At 35.2% G+C, this 24,388-nt stretch overlaps 1 protein-coding gene across 1 annotated transcript; it reads left to right on the top strand.

Moving 5' to 3' along the window:
* The first annotated feature begins 14,745 nt into the window (after window positions 1–14,745).
* LOC129742467 (uncharacterized) lies at window positions 14,746–23,362 on the top strand. Its single transcript, XM_055734366.1, has 2 exons — window positions 14,746–15,862; window positions 23,256–23,362. Exons 1-2 carry the CDS (start codon window positions 14,746–14,748, stop codon window positions 23,360–23,362), a joined length of 1,224 nt encoding a protein of 407 aa, XP_055590341.1.
* Window positions 23,363–24,388: the final 1,026 nt, after the last annotated feature.

Here is a 24,388-nt window from a genome sequence, read left to right as displayed (position 1 = left end):
CAGATAGAATTTTTTTTATAGATAATTATTAACATTTATTATTCATATATAATTAGATTTCAATATAAAGTGAATTTTTTTCACAAAAATTATTCAAAATCCTCACTCAGGATTTCAGCCACTTTTGGAAGAAAATCAGGATTCAATTTAAGCAAAAGAGCATTTTCAACAGAGCTGGTTGTTAAATTTGTTCTTTTTTCGTTCAACATCAATTTCAGCGCACTGAAGCCTCTTTCTACGGACACTTGTGTTGCCGAGCTTGATAACACAACCATAGCCATTTTAAAGATATCCGGATTTGTGTATCTTTGGGCTTCCCAGTATTCAATCAGATTGAATTGAATGAGCTTTCCATCATTTTCGGAGGAAGGGCGAGACGTTTCTACGATTGGAACCTTTTCTCTCATTTCCAGCTGCTTAATCTTTTGTTTCAAAGAACTTGAGCTAGTGGCCGTCGTGCTGGAAATCGTCGAGTCTTCGTTGAAAATTGTTGCCAATATTTGCTCTAGGTCATCTTCTTCGGCATCCTGGAGAACAGAATCTCGAGATTCTTCACTGTTATGTCCGTTGAGACGATCATTTAATTTCACAAGGAAATCCTGGAAAAAAATTGCGATGTGATATGATATTCTATGACAATTTTCACTGAAATATGTTTAAAACATTGTGTTTATCTTTGGCGATATGACTCTTCTTACCTGGACGAGTTCTTTGTTTTCAGAAGAAATTCTTTTCGACCCCAAAAAATTGAAGCGCGGGTCTAAATAGAGGCACGATTGAAAGTGCATAGTTGAAGTTAACTTTTGAAGGCGTTGGTGAAATGCTCCTAACAATTTTTGAGCTAACGAGTTGTTATGCAACTTTGTTAATTTTGCCTGACAAATGAGCCAGTAGGCATAAAAATCACTCAAAGTTACGTGATGTTTTTGTAGTTGCAGCGTCAATATAAACGGCGCATCGAAAGCCTCGCAGTATTTCTCCATGAATTTCCAATGCAATGTGAAATCTGTAATTTCAATTTAAAAATGAGCTAAGATTAGAAATAAGCAAAAATAAGACAAATCAACTCTATAATTTTTCATTCTCTATATGCTTCTAGAACACTATGAAACTTACCTATTTCAGCATACGATTTTTTCAAAAGTTTGAAAAATGGTTTTTGAATATAAAGCGATTTTAACATGGCAAACGTGCTGTTCCACCTTGTTTTGTTGCTCAGCGGCGGCAAATGAGCTTCGTGCAATTTTAAAAATTTGTTATATTTTTGTTGCCGCAATTTGACAACCAATTTTTGAATATTAAAAATACGCCGCTCGTAAGCTCTTTGCACATCCCACACAGCAAGTTGTGCTGTGTGGGCTGCACATCTCACGCTCCCTAAAATGTTCGTCATTCTTAAATCGAATCCATCTGGAGGGGTTTCTTCTGAAATAACAGTAGCACCTTCTTGTCCTCTACAAAAGTCATCGTCTTCTTCATTTTCGCCATTTTCAATACAATTTAAAACAGTAATGGCAGCATTTTCATTGCCCGTATTGTTGACCGTTTTATCATTGTCAAGGTTCTCCTCCTCTTCTTCCTCTTCTTCCTCTTCCTCAGAACGGTGTTCAAAAAATGAATCGTAAAGGGCTATAATGTGACCTTCTGTTAAACTTTCTTTCATTTTTTTCACTGATGCAACCATATTGGCACCATTGTCATGAGTGACTGAGTATAGTTGCCCAATATCAATGCTATAGTCATTCAAAACGCTTTCTATTAATGTTTTCAAATTTTCTTTAGTTTGTCTTTCTCTAGTTTCTTTTATAGCTAAAACAAGATAAAAAACATACTGATGAAAAGTGTAGGTGAGAGCACACATTAAAAAAAAAACAAATCTTATTGATAAAAACAGAGAATTATTTCTTATTGATGGGAGACTTTTTTCGGAAAAGCTTAAGATAGTATTATTTGCGCCTTTATTAGCTTATACAAGTTTACTTACCGAGATTCCGAACAATTACTTTTCCTCCAACTATAACTCGGGCAAAAACACCAACAAAGTGGCGATGCCCCCTGGATGCTCCATCAACCTCGATGGAGATCAATGGCTGTTGATTTAGTTCCGCTGTGATGAGCTCTCTCACTTTGGAGGCTGACTCGTCGACCAAACTTGCAACAGTTTTACGGTTGACGGTCAGTCCTGCAGCCTGATACAGAGGCCCAACAAGCGTTTTGAAGCCAGTCATTTCCGGAAACGAATAGGGAAGGTGGTTCACCGTGGCGAGCTGCATCGTCCCAAGAATAATGTTTTCCTTTGTCGTGTTGACGGTGAGTTTTCGGGCCTTTTTTTTCGATGGTTCGGATGGATTTTTCTGCGATGGCAATAACGGTAGTCCGAGAGCAGCAAAAACCGTCGGATGTTTCGCAAAGATATGCCGCTTAAAATTACTCGCATTAAAATGGTTTTGTGAATAATTGCAGGTGCCCTCCACTTTGCAAAAATACACCCCTTCGATCTCCTTTATGACCTTCACAAAGCAGTCCTTTTGCGTGAGATGACGCTTCATACTGAAAATTAGTTTTAAACGAAAAAAATACAACTATGTCATTTTTCTCGTTCCCTTCCCGCGCCGTTCGAAATCGTTACTTAAAATTCGTTATATTAAAAAATATTTGAAACCTGATATCCGATCGATAAATTTTATTTGCATTACTTTGCAGCTATCCCTAAATCTGAACTTGATTTTCTCTAAATTATTGAAAATAGAATTAAGGATTAAGAATTCAGAATTTACAGTTTCTAATTTAAATTCTAAATTCTGGTTTCTGCATTCAGAATTAAGATAAAAATATTCACTATTCAAAATTCAGGGTCAAGAGCTTGGATGCTAGGATCTTAATCTAATTTAGAGATAAGAATTTAGAACTCTAAATTTAGAATTTAGAAGTTAAAATTTGGAATTTAGAATTCAGAATTTAGACTTTAGAATTTAGAATTGAAAATTTAGAATTTAGAATTTAGAATTAAGAATGTAGAATTTAGAATTAAGAATTTAGAATTTAGAATTTAACTGTTTTTAGACATTTTTATCAATTTGCATTTTCTAAGGCAATTCCTAAACTTACGTTCGGCTTTGCACTGGATTTTGAGTATGTTAACAAAAGATTTGGGCAAAAAAACTATATGCACAAGAAAGGCCATTTCATACCGGTTCTAGTGATGTAATTATACTGGCAATACGATGCATAACAAAAATATGATTAATAAAATAGTGAAGTAGCTTCAGAATTTTGAAAAGTCAGCATCAATTCTTGCTTGGCAGACGGGCGCAGTGAGTGGTGATATCTTAAAGCTATTTTGCACACGAAGATGGGTGAAAGGAAACGAAAAAACACGCACGCATTAGCGCAAAATTTCAGGATTTACTTTCAGAAAAATATTTATCATATCTTTGTCACACATCGCCAATACAGTGACATCACTAGAACCGGTATGAAAATTCCTTTCTTGTGCATATAGTTTTATTGCTCAAATCTTTTGTTAACATACTCAAAATCCAGTGCAAAGCCGAATGTAAGTGTAAGCATAGTCTCAGAAAAAGTAAATTGATAAAAAGTCTAAAAACAGCTACGTTTGAATAACTGTCAAAAATTCTGTGTTTCGTGTTTTGTAAATCTTCAGATGCCAAAATGTCACAAATTACGTAAATTTTCCAATTCACTTTTCAAAAAATTTCTGCTGAGACTGAGACAGCTTTGTGCGATTGATTCATTAAAAAGTACGAGTTTAACACCACTCTTCTACATTTTTTGTGGTCATGATCTTAAAACAATTTTAATTTTTTTTTCCATATGTGCAATGTATAGTTTCTAACTTCAGCCTTTTCAGGAATCAAATTAATTTCAGGTCGAGCTTCTAATAACTGACTTACATCCATTTTCCCGAAGCATGTTTTTTCGGATTTTTTTCTTAGACTACGAATAACTTTGAAATCCATGATTGTAGCTGAATATAGTGCAAAAATTATATTCGAGTCAAGTTACAAGCTTTCCAAAACTATAAAATTTTCAAAAATCGGTTGAAAAACAAGAGAGTTTTAGCGGAAAAGGTGTTAAGGGTCATATGACCCCCGGCGGTATAAATAGGTATTTACAGAGTGCCGGTACCTATGTTTAGTGTTAAATTAAAAAGATAAGATACTGAAGTAATAAAACATATGGAAATATTCAAGCACTACATTAGGTAGTTACGATAAATATTATTTTAACGTTTCTTTAATAAAACATACATTACGTAGGTATCAGCATCATTATCAGCACAATCAATCGACAGTCAATCAAAAAGCAACGCAGTGAGTGGCACAACAATTCCTCCTATCGGCTGCTGGGAAATAGATTTAGATAGCGACAGGAAAGATGAAAGATTTCGTTTCTCCCGGAACGAGCCGCGCGCGGAGCGCGATTATGGTACAGAAACCAGCGAAAAATGCCAACGAAACTGTTTGAAATCTGGTAGCTTACAGTTGATTAAAAAAAAAACGTTACAAATTTCTTCTTTAATTCTAAATATCTTGAAAATCTTTCAACTTAAGTAGCCGAGGAGCATTAATTAATTACCGTTAAAATGACCCGAACTTACCTTACAACGTAGTACTGCACGCACTCGCATAAACTTGCAATTCTGAATTCAAGGAATTTTTTCGAAGCACTAGCCCGTGGTAACGCTCACAAAACTAGCTGAACAATCACCATCGAAACGCAATCGTTTACTGAATGTAAACGCAATCGTTTACTGAGTGTAAACGCATTCGTTTACTGATTGCCGTTGACGATCACTTGCGATTTCGTTCACTCCACAAACAATCCAGAGAAAATATAATGTGAACAAGTTCACTACGATTTCCCGCCTGGGCTGTTAACAGTGTATCCAAGGAAGAGTGATGACGAATCATTGACGTTAGAAGTTGCAATGATTTTTCCTACCCACGTTTGCTATGATTCTTTGCTTTAGAAGAACACGTTGACCGCGTATTGAAAATTGATTGAACTTCGATGCGATTTTTTCCATGCTTGGTTGTAATCTTTATGAATCATAACATAAATAATCATTAATTATCGGCATCACCAACATCATAACAGAATGCATTGATTTTGTGAGCCGATATCGTCTGACATAAAATGAACCCTAACCAGAACAGTTATTTCAAAGTGTAGTTGTGAACACCAGCATACCTGCAACAAATACTGTGACAACATTGTATGAGTTAGACAAGTCGCTATCATTTCACCTCTTGCGGATAATAACTAATATTGTTATTTTAAGATGTAGTTGTGAGCTTATGCATTTTTTCGCTCTTGGGTTCAGCATCTGCTAATTTTCACTTCACTTCGTTAAAATTTGTGTCGGCAACCCCACGCCAGGTTCGGAACTGAAAACTGTGTTCAAAATGGCTCCGAAAAAAAAGAATCACGCTGAGAAAAACACACAGAACGCGAAAAGTAAGTAAAACTATATTATATTATCGATAAAAACTAATGAGATTAAATAAAACTAATGAAATTACAGAAACAAAGATCTCTGCTGAGCGGAGAGCGGAAAAAAAATCTGCTGAAAGGCTGAACAATGAAGATCTGCATGATTTTTTCCTCATCAGTGTAGAAAGAACTGATATCAGAGTAGAGATATTGCACTCAATCCATGTATAATATCAGAAATAAAAAATAAAAACATCAACATTTTAATTTTTTAATTTAATTTTATTTTTTGTGGGAAAGAATTGGAACTATATTGGTTATGGTACAGGGAAGCTCTTTTTAAAAATATTTTACAATATGCGGAACGTATGATTGAGCGTTATTTTTACTACAAACTACTATAAGCAAACTATATCCATTGAAGTTGATGAAATCTATGATTTTGTATTCCAACGTAGCTAGAACATTCAGGTAGATTGTTTTGCTCGCCAAAAGTGGATGATATTTTAACCGTATCCAATAATGTAGCATGAAATATTTGTTCGAAAAAATCGCTCTTTTTGAATGGTAAACATGCTTAACAGCCCTTTCCCCATATGGTACTTTAACAGATAATCATAATACAGATTGTTAATATGGTCTGTGTTATTGTACATATACTGTTCACTTTACAATAAACGATAACGTTTAGAGACAATATAGAATATTCTCTATATATTGTAATTGATTATGCGGGTACATATTCTGATTTTAAAACAAGTGGGTGAAGAAGAGTGAGATGCGCATAAAAATTACGACAGAAATAGTCTAACTTTTTTTTTGTTTTGATTATAGTCGTTTTAACAGCATTATGTCATTCGCAACTTCAAAAAATCGTCGAACTTATAAGGGTATTCTTGAAATAATGTTACGCCTCGTAACACGACAGTTTGTTCATGTGCTCGTTTTCTAAATCATGTGCCAAATTTCAGATGTTTATCAATGTTTTCTTTGTTAAATCTAAATTTGCGGTAAGTTTTTAAGTAATATGAAATAATATTCTTCGTTATGATTCTCTGTCAGTCATGAGTGTATGGCTAAAGTCACCAGCTCGAAGTTCAAAACGTTCACATCTATTGCGCAAAATCTTTTGGAAGAGTTTATTTCAAAAGATTTTGTGGTAGTAAGAATTATTTTCTCTGTTCTCTGTTCAAAAGTGAGTTGGAATGCTTTGTTTTTCGATTTCTATGCAGAAAAACCTCATTTTCATCCACAGAAGGACGAACTCACAAGGGTTACCATCAAGAAGCACAGTAAATTTATGCAAATGTGCTTCCAACGTGAACATTTCAAACACTTTATAAACATGGAAACATATGGTACGGTAGCGCCTTAAAGTATGCAATGACAATAGGATTATAGATAAATATCTAGAATTCTTTTTTTTCTGACACTGGGAAATTAAAACTAATATAACTAAAAATTGTCAATGGACCTTCCATTTTTCGATTTGGTATGATTTTTGGTTATGGTCCCCTGAAATATGGATCAAATCTCCTTTTCAATTAAGGACCAAGTCTCCTTTAACATAAAAATAACACATTTGTTTTCGTCCCACTGAAATGCTTCTCATTCATCTACAAGATCAGGTATAGTTCTAAGTTTTCGAGCATACAAATTTGTAATTACACGCTTTCAGAAAATGCAAAAATTGGTGATTTGCGAAATTTTGTTTCATTTACTCAAATCCAAAAATCTCTCATGGGAGCCATTATGTCTTAAAGATAGTCTTAAGATATTCGTGTGAAATCGACAACTACACAATCAAAGAAGGAAGTGAAGCTAATAATGTACTCCAAAAGTGAAAGTTTTCTTTCTTATTCTAGGATCGCAAAATATTTGATTATGTGAAAGAAATACGTGCTGCTCTTAACGTTTATCAGTTTTTTTTCGTCGTAAAAGATTTTACATTGCCGATTGTTGTTTTCAATTCTTTGATAGCTGTTTTACCCCCGGGTTGTTTCAGAAGCAAGGAACCGAACACCCGTGTGTGTAACCGTCATCAGAAAGCCAAATGCCAGGAAGTAAACAATTTCTTTCGTTTTGCTTACTTTCTTTCCCAACCCAGACGGATTCAAGGTTGCCACTTCCTTTGTTTTGATGCACAAAGTGCATCCGCGCTGTGCATAATATTACAGGGCAGACAAACACTCAGCCAGAAAGCTGACTGATGCTGAAAGCGTGCGACATCAGGCGGGGTCGATTTTTGCTACTTATATTTCAGCATAAATTCGGAAAAATAAAAATCACATAACATTTTCTTTTTAATCTTGAAAGGTTTAATCTCGAATATGGGTGAATATTTAAATAGACAGAATTGTAGGTCGTGGAATTTATTTTGAATTAATGTCCCTTACTAGTGCTTTGTAGTTGCAGTGGCAAGGGAGCTCATGCAGGAAATATAGTTTGTTTCTCGGTTTTGCAACAGCAGCAACATTTATGCCCAGAAGTGGGAATCAAAAAAAAAAACTTGATACTCGAGGGAAACCCCCTGATGAGTGGAATTTAAAACGTATGGACGCTAGTGGGACTTTCACAAATGACGAGTTTTTCTTCACCAAACCGACATATTTAGAAGAAGTTAAAAAGATTTTAGGTTGGACTTTCCAATAAATTATAACTTTCTGTAGTTCAACTTTTAATTTTTTTTAAAGATTTACTACTTGATATCTAAAGTTGACTCTGAACAACCCAGAACAGTTAATCTTATTTTCAAAATTTCAATCTTTTTGAAGGTCTTATTTTTTGAACCATTAATCATTTGTTCGCGTAATACTCGAACAGCCCCTATGCAACACCCCGGCCCCTCCGAAGGGAAAAGAGTGTGTCGGAGGAAACTTTTTTATCCGACTTCTACCAACACTCAGCTAACAGCAGCACACTATTACAAGGCGAAGGCAAAGTGAAGGAAGCCGCAAATTTCCGACATGTGCTTCGACCAAACGCCACCCGAGGAAGAAAGTTGATAAACCAGAGGAGAATCGTAAATTGCAAGCTAAACGGGGTAGCTAGGTGACGGTATGAACGCCAAAGGTCCTGATTTCAAAACAGCAAAAATATGCCGAGGGGCTACGGATGGGCCAATCAATTTGTAAAGGTTAAAATGGTTCACTAGAAACCATTTTCGTATGGAAATGTGAGCCTGAGGTTTTGCGGTGGAAACGTTTGACGTTAATCTTCCAAACTTGGTTTGGCAGTAAAGTGTGGGAGAAAAGTGAATGAAGCAGTTTATTACGTAAAATATTTACGCCATCATTGGCTGCGATAACTGCAGTGAACGTCCCGGATGCCGCCCTGAGGTAATTAAATTTTGAAATTTCTTAGCTCATTTCGTCGCTCAGAGGGATTTGACTGTTTGCTGGAAGCTTCTGATTTGGTTAACACAACCGTGAAAATGAAGCAATGCGAATCATTGATTTTTTATTGCAATCGTTCACAGGTGGTGATTTTTTTTTTGAACATTCAGCTTTTATGTATGATTGATCCAATTATTACTCGTCAATTTACATTAACAATTGCCACAGTGGAATGATATTATGCGTAAGTACGTATTTTCTTAAATAAATTTTCATGAGGATTTGTTTCGTACTTCCTATAGTATTAATTTTTCACAAAAAAAGGAATCTCCTTATCATCTTTACAGAGATATTTAAAAAAAAACTAGCTTGGTTCTCAAGTTACGAAAATATTATAATTTTTGAGCACCACGAAATAAGCTTTTATGATCTTGAAATAACCTTGATCTATAATGTACGCACTGCAACATGATGTACACATTGTTTCTCAATTTTTACCATCATAAAATTTTTGATTTTTCACATTTATCAATTTTAAAACACGTTTTTACTTAAATTTGTTGACTAGGGGCATATAGAGCACCATATTATCGAGACATAATGAGCATTTTATGCCGTAGAATCTAGCAGCGAGTTAAAATTGAATAATAGCGCCACACCTTGGGCGTCGTACACAAATTACGTAACGCAAAAAATCTAGAATTTAGACCCCCTCCCCCCCCTATGTAACAATAAGTAACGTTTGATAAGACCCCCCTTCTATAGTTACGTAACGCAAAATACACCCCCCCCCCATATTCAATTTAGAAATTAGAAGTAAAAGTACACAAAAGTTTACTTGATGCATTTTTATTCTGAAACGTTCTTATACTACAGTAAAAAATATCAAAAGAAAAAAAATTGAAAAACAGCATCGGTCCAATTTCGGGGTGTTGTTCAGAAATCACTTGTTGCTGCGTATCCGGATTTTCTTTAAATTTGTTCCAGATAAGCACCGCCTCATCCTGACACTTCTTGCTGCGCTCTGGATTAGCTTTAACGATAGCATTGTAGAGGTGTTGAAACAGGTCGCTTTTATCCATTTTGTGGTCTTCTGGAAACTGTATTAACATTGAATGAGATGCAATTAATGACGCGATAATATTATAACAAAGAAACTCACTTCTTTCTATTTGAGGAAATTGCACACAGTCCGTTACACTGCACATAAACACTGAATGAGCTGCAGTCGATGCCGTGACAGTAAAATAAACAAAACAGCAAAGCTCACTTCGTTTCATTCGCGCAGTGCGCACACAAACACATAAACGGTTTTTCTGAATCAAACTTTATTTACAAAATACTTAACCACCATTGACGCTTTCGAACGTAGATTTCCTCGCCAAAAAAAGAAAATTACAATTCTTTTCTTTATTTTTTTTTTTCATTAATTTGTTACGTAACTGAACCAAGTACCCCCCCTCCCCCCTATGTAACAGCAAGTAACGCAGACTCAACCCCCCTCCCCCCCCTACATGCGTTACGTAATTTGTGTACGACGCCTTGACTAGTTTTCATCCGACGATTTAGCCTATTGGTAAGGTGTCGGAGAGGTAATCAAAAGACTAGCGTTAGAATTCTGTTCGAGGTGATTTTTTTTCCATTTACAATTCATGATCGATTTTTTTATTGTTACATTATACGGCTAGTAGCATCATCCTCCGAACAAAGCGCATAATGTATGAGCGTGCGTGAATTGTTTGTATTCTACAAACAGACCTAGATTATTTTGTTATTGCTTTTTTTGATGAATCTACGACTCACCTGACTTCATCGAATTGAATTCGCTGCTAGATTCCCCGGCAGAAAACGTACATCTTGCCCTGATTAATGGTGCTCATACTGCCTCAGGGGGGAGGGGGGGGGGTTCTCATTATGCCTCCAGAGTGGCTGGTTTTCAGCTTTTGGCAAAAAATTTTAAAAGGCATTTTTTAACGTTTTTATCTAGTTTTTCACGTTTCAGCCCGTTGGGGAATAGGCTTTTTAAGTTTCTGAACACGAAACAATAATGTAACCTCCATATTATAGCTATTTTCTATGGTTAAATAACCGTTTTTCTTAAGGTGGTGATTATGCCCCCATCTACCCTATGTCACAAATTGTATGACTCACAATCCGTTACTAGTTTTTGTCTGTCGTAAAGAGCGTCCAGCGCTTTGATTTTCCGATTTTCGAGAATCATAAAATTGGGAATATCGCTATGAGAAATAACTTCATTAACAGTGTGAAATATTTTTGGAAATAATGAAAAATAAGAACTAAGGAAACTGGGGATGGGCACCTGAAAGGGGTTCTGTGATCGATTTGTAATCATTGATTTTTTTATTAAATAATACAAATTATTTTTAATATATGTATTCTCAAATAAGTCGTCCTTCTGAAGAAATTTGCTGTAGTAAACTGTTTCTAGTTAAAATCAGGAAAAATTTATATTGAAGTTAAACAAAAAATAATATAAAATTTATTATTTTTCCAGAGCTGATTTTCTTTATTTTAAAATAATTTGCAAAGTTGTAAATGTTGCTGGATAGATGAAGTTTATCGGAATTTTGAAACAGAATTCCAGGTACGACTTGTTTAAATTTTTCTAAAAATACGATTATGTTGTGAATTTGGCTCGGTAATTTACAAAATATATATTTAGTCAATAGTTTGATATGATCGCATTGTCTTCCAGAGGCTTTCCAAACTCCTTAAAAAGAAAATGAGAATCCGCTTGAAATCCCTCAACGCTGCTACAACGGGAGAAATCACTTTTAATAGCAATGAATGGTATGAAGTAAGCAAAAGACAAATGGAAAACATTGCAAAGTATGAGATGGAAAGTGCTTTTAATGGGTAAAATTAATACTGTACTTTTTAAAAACAATTATTTTTTTATTTTTTTAAATAACATTATGTGACAGCAAGGAGATTTATTATACTTTTTTCGAGTTTTAATGGTGTAGGTTTGGATACATTTTTCCGAATGGTTGTTAAAAATTCAATTCTGAAAATATTATGATTCTTGGTACAGCTTCGCGGGCCACGAAAAGTCAGTCGCGGGCCATGGTTTGGCCACCCATGGTCTAGAGAACAGCGTTTAAGTTTTTAAGCCAACAGTGTTTAGTGTTTGTCACCCATTAAAATAATTAGAAAAATCTTTTAAGACTGAAAAAAAAACATTCCAAAATTAAAAAAAAAAGTGGTAAAACCTGAAAAAAGTACAAAAGTAACAAGCATGACAAAAATTCCAAAAATGAATTAAAACACAAAAATAGAATAAACTCTTCTCCTCATTTCTAGCCTAATTATACAATCAGAAAAGCAATTTAAAAAAAAAGCTTGTTACGACAGTCCATTAAAAGTTTACGAGTTACGAAAAGCTCCCGGGACAGAAGTTGATCTAAAATTATTGGTACGCTGTTTTTATTTTTATCTCTCCGCAAAGTTGTTGTAGGGGAGATGAGGGCATAACGAGCACCCAGGGCATAATAAGCACTCCTTTTTTCATAAGGTCTTGTTTCGTACAACCTATAGTATTTATTTTTCACCAAAAAAGAAATATCCTTTTCATCTTTACAGAAATATTAAATAATAACCAGCTAGGTTCTCAAGTGACGAAAATATTATGATTTTTGAGCACCACCAAATAAGCTTTTATGACATTTAAAACATCTTGATCTGAAATGTACGCACTGCAACATGATCTACACATTGTTTCTCAATTTTCAGCATCATAAAATTTTTGATTTTTCACTTAAATCAATTTTAAAACGCGTTTTTACTTTAATTTGTTCACTGGAGGCGAACAGAGCACTATCAATGAAGGCATAATGAGCATTCTCTGCCGGGGGATCTAGCAGCGAATTCAACTCGATGAAGTCAACTGAATAATAGAGCTACAGCTTGACTTGTTTCGTCTGTCAATTTGGCCTATTGGTAAGGTGTCGGTGAGGTAATCAGTAGGCTCGAGTTCGATTCCTGTTCGAGGGGATTTTTTTTTGCACATACCATTCATGATTGATTTTTTTTATTGTCACATTATACGGCTAATAGCATCAAAGCATCATCCGTCAAACAAAACACCAGAAACATAATGTATGAGCGCGAATGCCAAAGCGTTGGTAAAGTGTCACAAATAAATAAACAAAAATGTATGAGCATGTGTTAATTCTTTGAATTCTACAAACACACCTAGATTATTTTGTTATTGCTTTGTTTGATGAATCTACGCCTCACCGTTTAGTGCAATCATGATCATGAATGATAAATGAAAAAAAAATCACCTCCTCCAGGAATCGAACTCGAGCCTACTGATTACCTCTCCGACATCTAACCAATAGGCCAAATCATCAGACGATACAAGTCAAGCTGTAGCTCTATTAGTCAGTTGACTTCATCGAGTCGAATTCGCTGCTAGATTCCCCGGCAGAAAACGCTCATTATGCCTTCATTAATGGTGCTCATACTGCCTCGGGGGGTTTCTCATTATGCCACTACAGTGACTGGTTGGAGAGTGCGAAGTTGATTCTTGTTTCAACTTCATGTGGACATTTTTTCTCTACAATAGCATACAGTTTTTGAAATGAAGAGTTAATCACCGTAAATTTGTTTTATGAAATTATTTTATCGGCTATATCGGTGAAATTTTTATATTCTTTGAGGAAGAATATTTAAGAATTGAAAGAATATAGACGGATAGAAGATTAGAATAAGGTGAAAGATGTTGAAAATGAGCGGAAGGGTAATTTTAATTTGAAAAACTTTTCATCACATTTCATCGATTTGTTCCTCACCGATAACCTCACCGATAAAATAATTTCATAAAACAAATTTACGGTGATTAACTCTTCATTTCAAAAATCAATACTTGGCTAAAAGAAAATAAAAAACACATTTCATTACATCGGTAGATAGCCTAGTATCGGACCATCGACCGTAGCGCGAATAGTCAAAAAACCGTACTAGACCGCACGTAATGATACAATACCGAGAACCGCATCTATCGATAAATGTGTCTCGGTCGTATTTGAAGCTTTTCTGAGCGATCACATTTCATCTTTTTGTTCGTTCGTACTGCAAGTTTCCGCTTGTGGGACGAACCACGCTAGGCCTACTATTGTGTGGTGGTTGCTACAGCTCTATCGGTATCAACCACTGCAAGGTAGTAGGCCCGTGAGGAACAAATCGATGAAATGTGATGAAAAGTTTTTCAAATTAAAATTACCCTTCCGCTCATTTTCAACATCTTTCACCTTATTCTAATCTTCTATCCGTCTATATTCTTTCAATTCTTAAATATTCTTCCTCAAAGAATATAAAAATTTCACTGATATAGCCGATAAAATAATTTCATAGCATACAGTAGTTTTTCGATTTTATCACTGTTCGATTTTTTCAATACTCGCCAAATTCACGCTCGAATTTATCACGGTTTCGATTTTATCATGCTTTTTTAGAAATCATTCAGAAACCAATTCCAGGACCTTAATTTTCTTTCAAAAGCGTGTAGAGCGTTCATGATATTTTTTATGGTTAAAATCCCAATTTCAAAATCCCAATCCAACTGTCATCGTCGTCGCTTTGCGTAAGCATGTTTTTCTATACATTGTTGACTTATGTACGCATCATATGCTTCTTTTATTTAACTAGTCTAGAAAAATGTACTTATATAATTAAACAAGCCATTCCGTACTTAGACGTTGAGTGATTAAGACGTGTGTATATTCGCTCTGCTGAGTTTACTTCAGTTTCAAGGTCACAAGTGGAAGACTATTTTTATAAGTGAGGTTGTATAAAAGTATTGGTCTGAGTGTTAGAAGAAATGATTAACGACCCCGGAGGGGGTTCCAGGGCATTTGGCTCGTTTTACGAGCCATTGACCCGGGACACCGCAGAAAACATAGGAAATCCAAAAAGAAAAATCGGGAAAATGGACAGAAAACGACGCAGTTCACCGGAGTTCAACAAATCGTTAAAAATCGACTGCAACAATGGACCACGTTTCTTGGTGCTGACACGCTTGGAAAAAGAAAAAACAATGGCCACTGAGAGTCCGTTCTTCATCAAGAAGGCAATGGATGCTATCACCTCAAACGTTCAAATCTCCCGCACGAGAAATGGTGATCTTCTTCTGAAAACCGTCGATCGACCTCAAGCAGCAAAACTATTGAAACAAACCACGTTCGGTGGTATCAACATCAAGATCACAGAACACGAATCTTTGAACCTGGTCTCCGGGACTATCTATTGTCCCGATTTGATCTCCATTTCAGACGCAAACATTTTGGAGGAGCTCCGAAAACAAAATGTCACAAAAATTAGTAGGATGCAACGTAAAGACGCAAAAGGGGAAGTGTTCGACACCGGAACATTCATCCTAACATTTGATCTTTGCCAACTACCGGATTCGATTGACGTTGGATTTTACAACTGCAAAATCAAACTGTACGTGCCATCACCAATGCGTTGCAACAATTGCCTTCGCTTTGGTCACACAAAAAACCATTGCAAAGGTAATCGCATCTGCGCAAACTGTGGGGGCTTATATCATCTTGATGGTAAATGCCCTGCTCCATCGAAGTGTTTGAATTGTGGTGGAGAACACCCAGCCGTTTCCCGAACATGTGCGAAATTTCAAGACGAGTTGGAAATCCAGAAGATTCGAGTTACCGAACGTATTTCGCTCAAAGATGCCCGAAGAAAAAGACGACAGCAGGTTCCGGAAGTACCGATGTTTACCCGAAGTTGGGCACAAGTAGTACAAAACCCAACACGCAACAACTCATCGTCATCGCTATCTACCCAAGCAGAAAAAATCCCACAACAGCCAACAAAATCAACCGAGGTTACCCATCCACAGCCAAGCCGACCGAACCCGAGCGACAAAAACGAAATCGTAGAACTCAACCGAAAAGCAACGAACGATGAAGCAGCGACATCTGGACCACGTGATCCACAGAAACAAACCGAGTTTACTGGTAGTGAACTCCCCACCCAACCGGATAAAGGTATAAGTAACTCAGATACTCAGGAGATAGAAATGTCAGGTAACTGTAATGATAATACATGGTATTCCCCTTGTAGCTCAGGACAGTCATCTGAAAAAGAAAATTTATTAACTCTCTCTCAAGCAATAAGTAATTCTATTAGCCTAACTCAACCAAATCATAATTAATGATCATCTTGTTGTTAATCTTGTTAATTTTTTTATTATTCAATCAATGATGGATTCTAATTTTACCATTCTACAATGGAATTGCAATGGGTTCTTCAATAAGTTTGAAGAATTCAAAATCCTCATACATGATTACTCACCAGTTGCAATAAGTGTACAAGAAACTCATTTTGATCAAAGTAGAAACCCGACTTTAAAAAATTATAAAATATACTTTAAAAATGACGATAATCATTTACGAGCCTCAGGAGGTTCAGCAATATGTGTTCTTAAAAACTACTTTTCAGACGAAATTGACCTAGATACAGAGTTTCAAGCAGTCGCTGTTCGTATGTACTATCCTGTAGAATTTACACTTTGCAGTCTATACTTACCTCCCAATTGTAACGCAACCCAAACTGAACTAGAAAAGCTTATCCAACAACTGCCATCCCCTTTTCTCATCACCGGTGACTTGAATGCTCATAGCTTGTCTTGGGGATGTTCATCCTCAAACTCTAAAGGAAACATCGTTGAACGATTATTCACGTCTTTAAATTTGAATTTATTAAATGATGGTTCTTATACACATTTTTGCTTAGCTAACAACAGTTTTTCGGCTATAGATCTATCATTTGGAAGTCCCAGTTTAACACCATTATTCAATTGGAAAGTTCACTCTGATCTTTGCACTAGCGATCATTTCCCAATCATAATCACTCATCCTGTCGGATCATCAATTTTAGAAAGAAGACCTCGATGGGTAATGGAAACCGCGGATTGGAATTTGTTTCAGGACCTTGTGTCAGATAACCTTTTTACAAACAACAACACCTCATCATCAAAATTAGAATTGCTTAATGATAGTATTGTAAAAGCGGCAAAAGAATCAATCCAAAAAACTTCATCTGTAGTTAAACAACCTAAACCCCCTTGGTGGAATGAGAATATATTTAACGCAATTAAAGAACGTAAAAAGTTACTTAAAAAATTCAATTCAACTATTACTGATGAAAATAAACTTGCTTACCTCAAGGCCAAAGCAAAAGCTCGTAGAACCATAAGACAATCAAAAAAACAATCGTGGGAAAGTTTTGTTTCGAAAATAACTCTCAACACATCTCCAAAACAAGCCTGGCGAGTAATACAAAAAATTTCGGGAAACTTGAAAAGTAATGCTGTGACGAGTCTTAAGATAGATAATCGTTTGATTACTGACAGAAGAGAAATCGCGGAAGAATTGGGAAAAACTTTTGCTCATATTTCAAGCTCTGAAAATTACACCTCCGAGTTCCAAATTTTTAAAAGAAACTCTGAACTTAATGGAATTTTTTCATATGAGAATACAATGTCTCCTGAACTGAATCAACCATTCTCATTTTACGAATTGGAATCGGTTCTATCTAGTTTCACAGGATCATCACCTGGTCCAGACGATATTACTTACGGAATGTTGAAAAATCTACCTCCAGAAGCTAAAAGTTTTATGCTACAATCATTCAACGAAATTTTTTCAACTCAAACATTTCCCCTAATTTGGAATGAATCTATTATCATACCCATCGAAAAACCTAATAAAAATCCCTTGCTTCCAACTAATAAACGACCGATATCACTTACATGTTGTTCATGCAAAACAATGGAAAAAATGATAAACCGTAGGTTAGTTTGGTATTTAGAATCGATTAACTTTTTTCATTCCAATCAAAACGGTTTCAGAAAGTACAGAAATACTATGGACAATTTAGTAACCCTAGAAAGCGTAATTCAAGATGCATTTTCCAAAAAAGAACATCTGGTAGCGATATTTTTCGATCTTGAAAAGGCCTACGATCTGACGTGGCAGCATAGAATCATTGAAATCTTGTACAATCTAGGTATTCGCGGAAATATGTTATGGTTTATAAACAGTTTTATGAAAAATCGAATCTTTCGCGTATGTGTCGGAAATACTTTTTCTTCATTCTTTAAAACTGAAAACGGTGTACCTCAAGGTTCGGTGTTATCCGTAACTTTGTTTCTAGTAGCAATGAGGTCAATACACGAAGTTGGTCCAGGTGAAGTTATGAATATTTCTTTCGCAGATGATTTCGCAGCATTTTACAAAGACAAAAACTTAACAAGAATTAAAACAACACTACAACTGTTTTTAAACAACTTAAAAGGCTGGTGTGATTCAACTGGATTCAAATTTTCAAACTCAAAAACTAAAGCTGTACATTTCTGCAAACTTCGGAATTGTAACCAAAACCCAGAACTCCTTTTTTCAGGTCAGTTGATTAAATTCGAAGCAGAACATAAATTTTTAGGTATGACTTTCGATCGTAAGTTGAATTGGTCTAAACAAATAAGAATTACTAAAGCAAAAGCAATGAATGCAATAAAAATAATTAGAACTCTTTCGAATACCAGTTGGGGATCCGATAGAAAAACACTACTAACACTTCATAAAACCTTAGTACTTTCAAGGATAGATTATGGATCGGCATTGTATGCAACTGGAGGAAAACAGATTTTGAATCAACTCAATTCTATGAATCATCTGGGCACAAGACTGGCCATAGGAGCATTTAGAACAAGTCCAACTAACAGTATTTTAGCTGAATCAGGAATTATGCCTTTGACTTTACGAAGAGATCTTCATATTATGAAATTAGGAATAAAAATAGATTCTCTTGAAAATCATCCGTTACACTTTATACAAACAAATGCAAAAAAATCATTCAAATACAGATGTAAACTACTCTTAGAAAAATATGGAATTCCTGATAATAGAACTGTTGCAAAATCATTTCACTCGTTCCCTCCTTGGATGAAACATAACATTTCGCTCGATTTATCTTTACATAGCCATTCCAAGAAAAATAGTCACTCTCTAGCATTTCGAAATAAATACTTAGAGCTTAGTGAGGAATACAAAGACTACAATTTTTTCTTTACTGACGGTTCAAAGACTAATTCCAATACCGGTTTAGCTTGCTTCAATAAAGATATCACAATTCAGATTCATCTTCCGTATTTCTCATCAGTGTTTTCTGCAGAGCTTATGGCTATTGAACAAGCAGTTGAAATAATTGCAGATTACGATTGTTTATACAAGCACATTATATGTTCCGATTCATTGAGCTCTCTCCAAAGCATCGCGGATAAATTTTCTTCCAATCCAATTGTTCAAAGAATCCAAAATAAAATCAACTTAATTCAATCTTCACACAAAGTCATAACTTTTCTTTGGGTTCCAAGTCATACTGGAATTGAAGGCAACGAAAAAGCCGACTTTTTGGCAAAAATGAGTATAAACGAACCAATAACTGATCTCAGAATTCCTCATTACGATTTAAATTCTGCTATTAAACAAAAAGTCACCGATATCTGGAAACAGGAGTGGCAATCTGTAGAAAATAATAAACTAAGGACAATTAAAGGATCAGTAACTGCTTGGAACTCTTCATTCAGAAAAGCTAGAAAAGAATCGGTAATTTTGAGTAGGCTCAGAATAGGTCATAGTATGATAACACATAAACATATTTTTTCAAGAGAAACAGAACCACAATGTGAATTATGTAATACTCAGATGACTGTAGATCATTTTTTGTACGATTGTAGAAAATATGAAAGAGATAGAGAGAATTTTAGAATTGATAGATCAATATTGTTAAACTGTAGTAATCACAACAATTTATTTGAATTTTTAAAATCAACTGGATTGTACTCATTAATATAAGATAATTAAGGGAAGTATATACATTGTAATAATTAGGTGTAAATAGCCTTTATTGTGCTGATCATCTTCATTTCAATAAATAAATAAATAAATTAAACAAGCACCCGCAAAATTGCATCTGTAACAGACTGCAGACAATATGCTCATACGCTTATGAACTTAGTTTTGTCATGTTCTTTCACGTGGAAAAGGATTTGATGAAACATCAATTAGTCACACATACGCAACCAATTGCTTTTGAATCGTGGGCCACTTTTTGTGGGGTAGCTTGGGCCACCTTAATTTTGATGTTTTTATAGACGTTCAGAACTTAAAATATGAACGTTATTAATATCTGTAATGTTTTCTATTGCCAAATGAATTATGAAAAATGTTTTGTGCATCTTTTCTAATGCGATGGAGACGAACATAAATCCTGTATATGGAATTTGTCCGATACGTTCGCGAGTCAGGTTTTAGGAACTATTCTATCATACCCAACTCATACTCAACTCATAAGCTTTGCACGTTATCTAGTCAACTTGGATTAGGTGGCCCACGTTTCCCCACACTTTTTTAAAAGCCAAAAAAAAACTTTTTTTTAAACAGTCAGAACTCGGGAAATTCATGTATTTAAAAAATAATAAAAATTGCCTAATGATACCTTAAAAATGTAGAAAACCTTTCCATTTTTTTAAATCTTTTATAATAAAGAAGTTATGAAACAAAGAAAAAAGTGACCCACGATACCCCGCTCTCCCCTATTCAATAATATGAAAATTTCATTGATCTGTTTGTTTTAGTAATATTCGATTTAAGTATTTTAACGTCACGCAAATGCTAGTATTGTTATTTATGCTTCGTCAGCCGCTCTAAAAAAATAAACTTTTTTGGTTATGTGAATCATATATTTAAGGTGAATTTAAGCGTTTTTGAAAAGCGAAAAGTGTCTCTGATTTCTTTTTTCAATTTATTTATTTGAAAAGGTGGCGTGCTCAATCCCGACTGGGAGAGACGAACCAGCCAAAGGCTGAAAGTCTCTTAAAATAAAGAGAAAAAAAATCCCCATTGGGCAACCTTTAGTATTGTCTGAATGGATAATTTTGTATTATAAAAATGAAATTCTGCTAAGGACTAAGATTTCTGATCTACATGTAAAAAAGAAAAGATTATCTGCATATAAAGGAAAATTTGGGAAACACAGTTTAAAAGTCTGAGCTGAGTAAATTTCAAACCATTTTTCGAAAAGGTTAACTTTTCAGTTAATAAAAAGTGTGAAGATTGAAGTATTGAAATTTGAAATTTGCAAAGGATTATTTTTGGTGCAATATTCTTCAATTTCTTCAAAATGGACATAAGAGATAACGACTTTCCATAAAAACTAAATAATTCACATTAGTAAGATGTACACCATCAATTTGATACTCTACATGGTTTTATTTCAATAAATAAATCTCAAAATTGCTAAAGACAAGAATAATTTTAACTGAAATTGATCCTTTGTGTTTAGTAAACTTTGATGATTGACATCTCATGATCAAAATTTATTGATACAAAACGTTTTCACCACTAAAATCATTATAAATCATGGATTAAAGACAATAAAAATAAATTTTTCCAGTTAAAATTTTAGTTTCGCCAAATTCACTGTTTTGCCAAATTCAACGTGATTTTTTTTATACAAACACATGTATGTAAATGTATGTAAGTATTGACCTCAGTCACTACACTCTCATTTTTTTGTTCCACTTCTGTCGCATTGATTTCGGAAAACGGAATACGCTAAAGGCGATGACGTACCATGGTAACTGTCCCTCGTGAATTCCAGTTGTGTTATGCAGGTCCCGGTCAGCAAACAGCTATTTACAATATGCTACTACACGGGGCACATTAGACTTGGTTTATTTAAAATGCATCAATTAGGAGTCAGAAACTGGCTATTAGTGATACCAAAAAATATTTTCCTTATTCTGACTTAACTTTTGAATTTTTAATCATGTTAAATATTGTCTGGCCTAGTACTTATCATATTATGTTTTGCTTTCGTTTAATAAAACATTAAGGTAGCTTGTTTTCGATGTGAATCATGCGGCAAAGCAGAACAATTACATTTCATTAAGAATACCTATAGATACGTATACGAAAACGATTACCTCCTACTGTCGTACCTTGAACTCAATGGATTTGCATTTCCGTTCTTACTCTTTCGGCACTGAGGCGGACCGCCCGGTTGACCAAGGTCTGGTTCAGCTACATACCCGGTTCTCACCATTCAGAATGTTGATAACGAAGAAAACAGGCAAAAACAAACACCGATGCTGTTGTCTGCATAAAATGTTGGCCCCATGCACAGAATGGTGGACGTGGGATTGCTTATGAAAAATATTAATAAATTACCCGTTCGGTGGAAGCTTGGTGCTGGTTACTCATTGCAAGAATGAAAGAAAAATCCAATTTGATTGAAGAAACAATTTGTAGAATCAGTACCTATATTTTTATTGAATGCTATTTGAGCTTCATACAAAAGTTCGTTAATAGAAGTATCATCTTGTATGTCTATATTAATGAATTAATCTGTGGAGGTCCATTGTAAATATTTTCACAAGATGTTGGAAGATAAACATTTTTTTCTATTTATGAATATTCTTTACTATCACATATTTTCGAATTCAATAACTGGCATACACCTTTGACTACAAAATGATACATCTGATGTATCTGATGGGATGTACCAAATAAACTTGAAATAATGAGTAATTATAAATGTAATGAGAAACAATAAAATAGTAATAAATTTCCTTTAACAAACCAAATCAACTCAAAATGTACTATTTAGAATTCAACAATAATGATCAAGACTCTTTACTCGAATGTGTTATCTCTCGTGATCTACTATGACACCATAAGTACCGGTTTTTTTTGCTCTATTGACAAGTCTTTCAATGTCATACAGTTAACTTCATTGTTCAGTGCATTTCCTTCTACGAACCTTCCATGTCAGCCTAGCTAGCTAGATTATGCGTCAAACCGTTATTTTTGGTTTAATATTGAAAAAAGTACGATGAGCGATTTTTAATATAATGGTCTTGATTTGTGAAATAACTTTATGCGCTTTTCGAAACAAAAATCTGCCATAATTTTGTTGATGTGTGTATGGATAGCAAACGACTAGCATTTGTCAAACAACTCCATGAAACAAAGCGACAGTAATAGCACCTTCAACAAGACTTTCGTGTCATCAGCTGATTAATCTTTTTCCTCGCATGTACACAGCAGAAAAAAAAAATCCCAGGTGTCAAACAGTAGACACGGTTCGTTGCATCAAGGCGTCAAACTAGACGATGTTTCCGAGTGCCAAAAGGAACGAAAAGTAGCGTAGGTCCCTTCCCATTCTTAGCGCCGCCCCTTCCTGATCTCGGAGTATCTGCGCAAGTAGAAGCTGATCGGCGGCACACGCACTTCGTCTGATGCCAGGCAGCAGCGGCACCTCCGCCGATAATATAGAGATGTATCTTCCAAAAAAATAAAACTCTCTGTATAAAAGTAAAAACCTGGGGGAAAAGCTGAAATCCCTCCTGAACAGATCTGCTCGCCTGGTACTCGACCGGCAGCTTCAAACGATGCCGACAAGAGGCGGCACTTTTCGTTCATTCGTTCTCGATCATCCCCCTGCATGCCCCGGACGACTGACGGCTGACTGTATATGAGTTTGTTTCCCGCGTGTATCATTTTTTCCACGTTGTTTCGGTGTCAGGTTTTCGATTCATTTTAATGCGATAATAATTGTTTTGTTTAACGCCGACAGGCGAAAAAAAATAAGACACCAGAACCAAAGCCGGTGAGCGCCCCGTGACGGTAGACACCATACTCTGATCACACAGCTGATGGCACGACCTCTACTCACGGATTATGATAGGTGGAAAAATACCGGTAGCAGTTGCATTTCTTTCCTCCTACTGGCAGTAATTGAAAGATTGATTTGGTTGCATCTAAATTTGTTTTTACTTTTCCTAGTTTTGTTGCAAATACATTTATTCCGAGCTGGTTTTGAAAATGTTTTATGAGCCAATACTATAGCAATTGGCCTACATTTGACACTACCGATAAATGATAGGGAAAGGTCGTTCACCTCCGTCGTATCCCTTTAATTTGACTGAATTCATTGCCGCTTGTTTCAATTGCTTGTTTGAGAGCCGAAAAATCACTTTCCACTTTAATTGGCAACTTCACATGACAAACATACGCTTGTGAAACTATTTTCTATCACACATTTGTCATTTTTAAAACTAGTTTTTGAAATTTTGAAATCACGAAGTGAAATGAATTGTTGGCGCACTCCGCCATATTGATAGACGTGGTTAGTTATCTCCCCAGCGTGATTCTTTGTTTTAACGCTTCTGGAAGATTTCATGAAAAAAATGAGGATTCGTCTGTCACGCCATTTTTTCCAACTTTCAAATAATCGACCAAAATACAGTGTGTACAATACATTTCAAACTATCTTTATGCAAATTTTCATGAAAAAATATTCAATGGACAGTTTTCTCCAACGTTTCCCGAGAGTCGGGACAGGCCTTAGATAAACACTAGACTGAGTCGATTTGGGGTCATTTCTGAACTTCTCTACCCCTGGGGTTTTGGTTCAAAACTCATCCATGTTTTTTTGCAGAATTTTTAAGTAACGTTTACATGAGTAAATTTGAACTTTTAAGGATT

Source organism: Uranotaenia lowii, chromosome 2 (genome assembly GCF_029784155.1).
Source record: "Uranotaenia lowii strain MFRU-FL chromosome 2, ASM2978415v1, whole genome shotgun sequence".
In the NCBI taxonomy this organism is placed as follows: Eukaryota; Metazoa; Arthropoda; class Insecta; order Diptera; family Culicidae; genus Uranotaenia; species Uranotaenia lowii.
The sequence above is the reverse complement of the archived record's forward strand: the minus strand, read 5'-3'. Positions and strand labels throughout refer to the sequence as shown.

Excerpts from the sequence above, each read along its gene's own strand:
- LOC129742467 (XM_055734366.1), top strand. The coding sequence starts at position 14,746 with ATGGACAGAAAACGACGCAGTTCACCGGAGTTCAACAAATCGTTAAAA. Across the intron at positions 15,863-23,255 it reads TCAGGAGATAGAAATGTCAG|ATCTGCTCGCCTGGTACTCG; the intron begins GTAACTGTAATG and ends CCTCCTGAACAG.